General features: G+C 39.6%; 1 protein-coding gene across 1 annotated transcript; it reads left to right on the top strand.

Annotated features, from left to right (window-relative positions):
* The first annotated feature begins 187 nt into the window (after positions 1 to 187).
* Positions 188 to 4,324, top strand: LOC6040939 (LIM domain-containing protein jub). The gene is made up of 5 exons (XM_001850215.2): positions 188 to 1,751; positions 2,829 to 2,969; positions 3,028 to 3,197; positions 3,259 to 3,487; positions 3,550 to 4,324. Exons 1-5 carry the CDS (start codon positions 215 to 217, stop codon positions 3,813 to 3,815), a joined length of 2,343 nt encoding a protein of 780 aa, XP_001850267.2. The 5' UTR covers positions 188 to 214; the 3' UTR covers positions 3,816 to 4,324.
* The last annotated feature ends 4,465 nt before the right edge of the window (positions 4,325 to 8,789 follow it).

Raw genomic sequence — 8,789 nt, 5'->3', positions numbered from 1 at the left:
CGCGTCAGCGCCAGGTCAGGGATTCGGAAGTGAACTTGAAATGTGGTCGGCGTAAAGCTCCGTTACTCCGAAAGTAGAGCCTCGGGCGAGATAATTGATTTTATCACTGCAGAGTGCTTCCTCGGCAAGAACAAGATTACGGCGAAGAAGTAGGGCAGTAGCATCGAGAGGCTAGTTCTGGTATTGATTTTTGCAAGGAACAGAAGAAACAGTCATGTCAAATCACATTCACTCGCAAAACGCCGATGCGGCCCTGATTGCCAGGATGCATCAGATGCGCCTCGAAGGGGAAAGCCCCGGGGCTGGTCCAGCGGCCCGTATGGTTCAGCAACCGCAACAACAACAGCAGCAGCAAGGAATGGCTCGAGTGGCTCAACCTCCTCACCATATCGGCCAAATGGCTCAGCTGGAGAATCACTACATTCCCGTTTCTTCCGCCAATGTGGTTCTGGTAAATCACGATCCACGGATGTACGACAAGTACCACCAGAACCAGATGTACGCCGCAGCGGTAGCGACCGGTCAAAAACCTGGAAACCTCGCCCATGTTGGGTACTACCGAGTAAGTAATAGCCCCACCCATTCGCTGGGAGGGTCATCGCACCATTCTGGTAATGGTGGCGGAAGTCCTCGGGCCAGCAGTCAACAACAGCAATACTACGATCCTCGCTACCAGGCAGTGTACGAAAACATCGACTACTATCCACCGGTTCAGCCGCAGCAGATCGACACCATCATGTACGACCGCAAGTTTGAGTCGAACAACATAAAAGCCCAGCCGCAGGTACCGGTTGGCATGGCTCATCTACACTCGGCCAATGGCAGTGCCAGCCGTTACGCTCATACTCCACAACCTCCGGAACACATGCACGAACATCAGCAGCACCATCAGCAACAACATCAACATCATCCACCAATCTACGAAAACCTGGCCACTGCTTCCGGCCAGCAAGCCCAACCTCAAGCTAGCAAAGCCTCCTCGCAGATTTACTACCACCGGAACGAAACCGTCAGTCCTCAGGTTCAACATTTGCAACACCAACAACAGCCCATCTACGAGGCGACCGTCGTCAACCCCAACATTCCGCTCAAAATAGCCCAGCAACCGCAACCAGTGCATCTGCCAAACGTCAAGTATCACGCCACGGGAGTCCCAGCTTCGGCCGCCCTTCCCTACGGAGCATCATCCGCGCCCTCGCTGCCTCCAAAATCCGCCGACTCGCTCAAGCAAACAAAGCCCACCAACTCGCCGTCACGCAGCAGCTCCATCTCCGGGTCCAGCTCGCTCAACAAATCCTTCGTCGAGGACATCAACGGGTCCGACTACGTGTGCATGACCGGCGGCCGGCGAGAGTACTCCCAGCAGCAGTTTTCAGTGTCCCCGCTGCCACCACCGCAAACGCCAACTTCATCACATCAACAGCAGCAGTACTACGCATCCGGCCGGCCGTCGATGGCCACGTCGGCTACGACTCCCACGGGTGCCGCAAACAACGGTGGTCACGAGCGTCACTATGCCACGTTGCGCGAGCTGGACGCCGGGAAACCTCCGCCGGTTCCGGCGCAAAGTTCAGCTTCGGCTGTGACGACCACCACCAGTGGAAGTAAGCCCAATAGCGCCCAAAGCTCCTTTTCCGGACTGACGACTACAATGGCGGGTGGTGGAGGTGGTGGTGGTGGTGGTGGCAACTTTCCGTCGGCCGTTTCTCCTACGCCGTCGCAGTTGAGCACCGGTAGCGGTTCCGGCAAGCGTGAGTATCCTATGGTTGTTTTGTGGATTTCCAGTAGGCACTATTACGATGAGTTTTGATTTGTCAGCTTCCGATAGGCACTATTCTGATGTTGTTGTTTATTTCATTGACGTAGAAAGGTCATTCGTCACTTTCATTCTGATGAGTTTTTGAGGATTCAAGTAGATTCGTGAGCTTCCAGTAGACGGTGTTCTGATGTGTTTTAATTTGTCGGCTTCCAGCAGACACTATTCTGATGTGTTTTGATTTGTCAGCTTCCAGCAGATACTATTCTGATGTGCTTTAATTTGTCAGCTTCCAGTAGACACTATTCTGATGTGTTTTAATTTGACAGCTTCCAGTAGACACTATTCTGATGTGTTTCGATTTGTCAACTTGCAGCAGACACTCTTCTGATGTGTTTTAATTTGTCAGCTTCCAGTAGACACTATTCTGATCTGCTTTAATTTGTCAGCTTCCAGCAGATACTATTCTGATGTGCTTTAATTTGTCAGCTTCCAGTAGACACTATTCTGATGTGTTTTAATTTGTCAGCTTCCAGTAGACACTATTCTGATCTGCTTTAATTTGTCAGCTTCCAGTAGACACTATTCTGATCTGCTTTAATTTGTCAGCTTCCAGTAGACACTATTCTGATCTGCTTTAATTTGTCAGCTTCCAGTAGACACTATTCTGATGTGTTTTGATTTGTCAGCTTCCAGTAGACACTGTTCTGATGTGTTATGGTTTGTCAGCTTCCAGTAGACATTAGTTCAATGCGTTTTGATTTGGCAGCTTCCAGTAGACATTATTCTGATGTATTTTGATTTGTCAACTTGCAGCAGACACTCTTCTGATGTGTTTTAATTTGTCAGCTTACAGTAGACACTATTCTGATGAAGTCAATTTTGAGCTTCCAGTAGCTACTTTGATGATGATTCCCGTAGACCTCCTTGACGATGACATTAAAAAAAAACCTGTAATGACAAAAAACAAACACGGGTTTTCTTTCAAATTCAAATCCGATAAACTTTTACTTTTAATGCCAATCTAAAAGTTGTCTGAGACAAAGACTAACCTTCCCCGAATTCTGTTCAGGTCTAACCAAGAACTTGCTGCCGTACAACGTGACGCCGCCACGCCCAACCGGACCCACGGAGGCTGAGCGGAAGATTGAGGAGATGACCCGCCAGCTGGAGGAAGAAATGGAAAAGAACGAAGAGCAGGGTGAATACTTTGGTAAGTTTTTGACGAGTCGTTTCGAAGACCCGATCTAACTTTCGGAAGCCCCTTACAGGAATTTGTCACACGTGCAAGGAGAAAGTTACCGGCGCCGGAGCGGCCTGCCAGGCCATGGGGAACCTGTACCACACCAACTGCTTCATCTGTTGCTCCTGTGGTCGTGCGCTGCGCGGAAAGGCCTTCTACAACGTTCACGGCCGGGTTTACTGCGAGGAGGACTATCTGGTAAGTTTTAGGGGGCATTGATCTTCGATATCTAGCTTACACACTAACCGGACTCTTCCAGTACTCGGGCTTCCAGCAGACGGCGGAAAAGTGTGCAATCTGTGGCCACCTCATCATGGAGATGATCCTGCAGGCGATGGGCAAGTCGTACCACCCGGGGTGCTTCCGGTGCTGCGTGTGCAACGAGTGCCTGGACGGCGTCCCGTTCACGGTGGACGTGGACAACAAGATCTACTGCGTCAACGATTACCACAGCATGTTTGCGCCAAAGTGCGCGAGCTGCGGAAAAGGTGAGATCCTTTCTTGTCAGAGCCTTCAAAAGCCTCCAGAACTTATATGACATTCTCTTCAGGAATTACGCCGGTCGAGGGCACCGAGGAGACGGTTCGCGTCGTGGCGATGGACAAGGACTTCCACGTGGACTGCTACATTTGCGAGGAGTGCGGAATGCAGCTGACGGACGAACCGGACAAGCGTTGCTATCCGTACGAGGGTCGGTTGATGTGCCGCTCGTGCCACATCCAGAAGATTACCCTGCACGACATGCAGCACGGCGGAGTCGGCGGTGGACGGATCGTCGTCGAGCCGGTCTCGGCCACGTACCAGTACATGGGATAAAAGGGACTGCGAGGGCCGGAAGAACTTACGCTAGGGTGAGAAAAGAAAACGATATTAGGAGTTACTTTGAAAAAGTAACAAAAAGAAGATCAATTAGAAGAGAAATTACACATTCATGTTTTTAAACTACGCGATCTACTCCCTAAACACATCTAGCCGAAAGTAACAACTACCCATCAAAATATATCAATTGGTGTAAACAAAACTGTACTCTTCTCTCTATACGTTAATCATATGTGTATTACGCAAGACAAAATTTAATGATCCTCAAGCAATTCCTGGTATTTTAGCGGACAAGCAGAAAAAAAGACAGCTAATCCTATTAAAAACATGACCACAATACAAAAAAAAAAAACAAAACAAACCATTACATTCCAAACGCTGCCAACAAGACGTATTTGATAAAATTTAACATATATTATCGAAGTTTAAAGGGTAAGATACGCATACACTGAAACATACGCGCGCAGCTTAATTCATTGTTGTAATTTATACAAATACACACATTTAAAAAAAACAACGCTCTTAGCTTCAATTATAGACACAATAGAAGTAGCATGAGCGTGAGGGAAGATATTTGACACATTACATTATTTACTATTTTTATTTTTTACTTTATATTAGCTTTTAACATTACACAATAATAATGCTTTTTTTTTTGCTAGGGCATACTTTTTCAAATTGTAATTATCAAAATAAATATTATACTAAAAAACGGATTTTTCATTCAACGTTGGAGTGGTTCACATTTATACTGGCTCCGTGGCTTACGTGGTGATTATTGCATTCGATCGTAATATTACGATCGTTATTTCTCGACTCACGATCGAGATTTCTCGATGGTAAGATTACGACTTACCATCGACAAATCTCGATCTACCATCGACAAATTACGACTTACCATCGAGAAATTACGATCGTAATTTTACTGTTGAGAAATCTCGCTCGTGGATCGAGAAATTACGATCGTAATTTGTAATACCATTTTTTGAATTTTTTGAAATTTTTTATTTAAACGGCATTTTAATTTCAAAAATTTCAAAAGTTTCAAAAATTTCAAAAAATTCAAAAAATTTAAAAATTGCAATAATTTTAAAAAATTTTAAGATTGAAATTTTTTTCAAAATTTTCAAAAATTTCGAAAATATCAAAATTTTTAAAAAATCCAAAAAATTCAGAAATTTCAAAAATTTTAAATCTTTTTTAAAATTTCAGAAATTTCAAGATTTTTAAAAAAATGAAAAATTAAAAAAAAAATTCAAAAAATTTAAAAACATCGAAAATTTAAAAAAATTCCAAAATTTTACAATGTTTAAAAACTTTGAAAATTTCAATATTTTTTAAAATTTAAACTTTTTTTAATGTTTTAAAAATTTCAACAATTTTATTTTTTTTTTAATTTCATTTTTTTTTATTTATGAAAAATAAAAAAAATGAAATAAAATCCAATCCAATCCAATAACTCTTTCGCGAAAAAACTGGATTTCCTCCTGATTTGTTTTTTTTTTTTTTTTCTCTTTTGAAAAAGCACACGATGTTGAACCAAACTGCATCAATAACTCGAAATTGATAAAAAAATGCATATGGGACATTTATGCGATCAGGGGCAGTACAGTCCACATTCGATTATCCGAAGGCCTCGCGAAAATTTCACTTCGGATTATCGAATCACGAAAATAAATTGTTTTTCGTTGTTCAATTTTGATTGTCGAGCTAAAGTGATTTAAATTTTTGTAAATGATGGCCAATAAAATTTTTGAAATTTTTATAATTTTTGAAATTTTTAAAGTTTCAAAATTTTTAAAAATTTTAGATTTTTTTTAAAATTTTTAAAGTTTTTAAATTCTTTGAAATTTTTGAAATTTTTAAATTTTTTGGATTTTTTTAAATTCTAAAAAGTTTTAAATTTTTTAAAATTTTTGAAATTTTAAATTTTTTTAATTTTTTTGGAATTTTTGAAATTTTAAAAAATTTTAAAATTTTTGAAATTTTTAATTTTTTTTAAATTTTTGAAATTTTTCTAAAATTTTTAAAATATTAAAAAATTTTGAAATTTTTCAAAATTAAATTTTTAAAATTAAAAAAAAATAAAATTTTTGATATTTTTAAAATTTTTGCTTTTTTTAATTTTGAATACTTGAATTTTTTAAAACACGTATCGAGATTTTCTCGATCGTTAGTCGTAAATTGTCAATGGTAGATCGAGAAATTACGATCGAATGATCTCAATCTACTATCGACAAGTTTCAACTTACCATCGACAAATTACGACTTACCATCGACAAATTACGATCGTAATATTACGATCGAGAAATCTCGATCGTGAGTCGAGAAATTACGATCGAAATATTACGATCGAATGCAATAATCACCACGTTAATGGTTATGGCTTCTGCCTCACAAGCAGAAGGTTCAGGGATCAAATCCCGGTTGGTACCTTCGAAATTTGGAATCAGGAATTTGAAATTTGAATATGAACAAAAACGAAATTGAATCAGGTGGGATTCGAACTCACACCTTTGATTTGGTGGTCTGGGACGCTAAGCAGTCAGCCATCAGAAGGTTTACACTCTAGCAGTGATTTGATCCGTAGTATCAGGAGGGCCTCGTGGCGCGGTGGTTAGCGGCTTCGGCTGCCGATCCCTAAGTTGCTATGGGGCGCGGGTTCGATTCCCGCCTTATCCTCCTGGCCTTCTATCGGATGAGGAAGTAAAACGTCGGTCCATTTGCGTAAAAGAGGTTTTGGGTGACTCATCACACATAACCTTCGGACGCCTAGAAATGAGCAGAAACTTGCAACTGAGCCCACAAAAGACCCGGGGGTCGTTAAAGTGGATTGCTTTTTGTTTAAACATGCTATCTTCTCATATTAAATACGCGCTGATCCCTGATTTGCCTGAGGGGATTGGAAGTCTAAATATAGATCGGGTGTCCTTCACATGATGCTTGCTTCTATGTTTAGGCGGCGCCGAACAATGCCCAGCGACCTCGGAATTGGACCGCAAGGAGCTTGCAACCGATCGTTAGATTTCGATCATTTTAACTGCCGCTCGAAGCTAGTCCGTCCCATATGAGCAATTCTCTTCGAAATCGGCCGATTCCGGCTATTTTTATTTTTTTATTTGGCTCAAACTTTGTGGGGGCCTTCCCTATGACCAAATAAGCTATTTTGTGTCATTGATTCACCCGTACAAGTCTCCATACAATTTTGGCTGCTATCCATACAAAAATGGTACGTAAATATTCAAACAGCTGTAACTTTTGAGTGAATTTTCTGATCAATTGGGTGTCTTGGGCAAAGTTTTAGGTATTGTTGAGGGCTATTGAGAAAAAAATAGGTACTCGGAAAACAATTTTTGTTTTATTAACTTTTTTTACAAAAACTCAATTTCCCAAAATACGTATTTTTTTATTTTCGAGATTTTTTGATATGTTTTAGGGGACAAAAATACGCAATTTTTGAGCCATAGAGAAGTATGGTCAAAAAACTTTACAGATTTTTTCGTTTTCAAGATATAGCCACCGAAAGTATGATTTTAGTGACATATTTGCAGTTTTTAGATTTTTAAAAATGGTGACAAGGAGTGACCATCTATGAAAAAAAATGTTGAAAAGTTTGCTATAAAATGGTCTAAAAGACATTGAAGAATTGCCCTCTAGTTGCTGCGATTCAGCGGCTTGAAGAAAAAGAAACAGGAAAATTTAAGTTTTCTAAGTCTCGCCCAAACAATCCACCATTTTCTAATGTCGATATCTCCGCAACTAATGGTCCGATTTTCAATGTTAAAACATGAAACATTCGTGAAATTTTCCGATCTTTTCGAAAAAAAATATTCAAGCTTTATTTAGCATTTACTTAATCTTCGGAATACAATTGATGGATCTTTTCGGTAGATCAAGTCTGGTCTGAGTTTTTTTTAATAAGGCCGCTGCAAATATTTTTAAAAGTTTAAACTCTAGAAATATTTTCCAAAGATTTTTTTTTCATATGCAGAGTTTATTTGGGTTTTTGAGTTTTAAGAAGTTTTCAATAGGGGAGCTGGGGGTAGACGGCCAGGCGGGGTAAGACGGCCACCCCACTGTTTTACTAAGTATACTAATGAATATAACTAAAATGTTTAGCAATACTGTTCCTCATGCTAAATAATGAATATGGAGTACCCTTTACCAAACATATTGTTTGAAATAGTATGAAAATAGCTCAAAATAAACAAATAATTTTTGAACCTGAAGCTGGATGTAATTTTCATGAATTACAACTTAGGCATTTTTGTTATATAACAATATGTATTCCTGTCTTCAAATATTTTTTCATGATAAATAGAGGTTTTCCCTAGATTATGCCCCTCAGAAAAGTTTAAAAAATGCGATGAGCTATTGCGCAATTCCCACTATTTTGGACTTCGCACTAATTTATTACTATCGATCGCACTATTGCGACTTGTCAAATTGGCTTGGGAAAATTAAAATTTCCTAGAAAATGATCAAAGCGAGCCGAGGTTACTCGCTTGTTCTTTAGCTGTCAATCGCAATTTTGAAGTGCGGAAGTCCAGTTTGGTGAAAAATGCGACTGTAAATATAAATAAACAACAACTGGTTGCCTAGTTTTTCAAACTCTTGTTGTCAAAAGTGCGGGCTAAATCCAAGTTATAGTGCAAGGATCAATATTTACAGAAAATGTTTAAAAAAATAAGTTATTAGGGGGCAAGACGGCCACTCGTAATTTGAAAATATGATTTGATATAGGTTATATTTTTGAAGCTTTTTTGACTATTAAGACATATTTGTAGATAAAACTATCAAATTTTAATCAAAATGTTGTAAACTACCGTTTCGACAACATTCCTTACTGTGATAAAGCAAAATTCATTGAATAGTATGAAATCCTATCAAACTTTTCATTAAAAAAAATCAATAATTTAATATTGTTCACATAATTTTGTTTGCTTATTGTCATCGAAATACACAAACTAA

The sequence above is a fragment of the Culex quinquefasciatus genome, chromosome 1 (assembly GCF_015732765.1).
Source record: "Culex quinquefasciatus strain JHB chromosome 1, VPISU_Cqui_1.0_pri_paternal, whole genome shotgun sequence".
NCBI lineage: Eukaryota > Metazoa > Arthropoda > Insecta > Diptera > Culicidae > Culex > Culex quinquefasciatus.
Note: the sequence above shows the minus strand (reverse complement) of the source record. Positions and strands in the feature narration are given on the sequence as shown.

What these genes read in the sequence shown, in the direction of transcription:
- LOC6040939 (XM_001850215.2), top strand. Translation starts at nt 215, where the DNA reads ATGTCAAATCACATTCACTCGCAAAACGCCGATGCGGCCCTGATTGCC. An exon ending in CGGTAGCGGTTCCGGCAAGC is followed by an intron (nt 1,752 to 2,828) that starts GTGAGTATCCTA and finishes AATTCTGTTCAG; the next exon opens with GTCTAACCAAGAACTTGCTG. An exon ending in GTGCGCGAGCTGCGGAAAAG is followed by an intron (nt 3,488 to 3,549) that starts GTGAGATCCTTT and finishes CATTCTCTTCAG; the next exon opens with GAATTACGCCGGTCGAGGGC.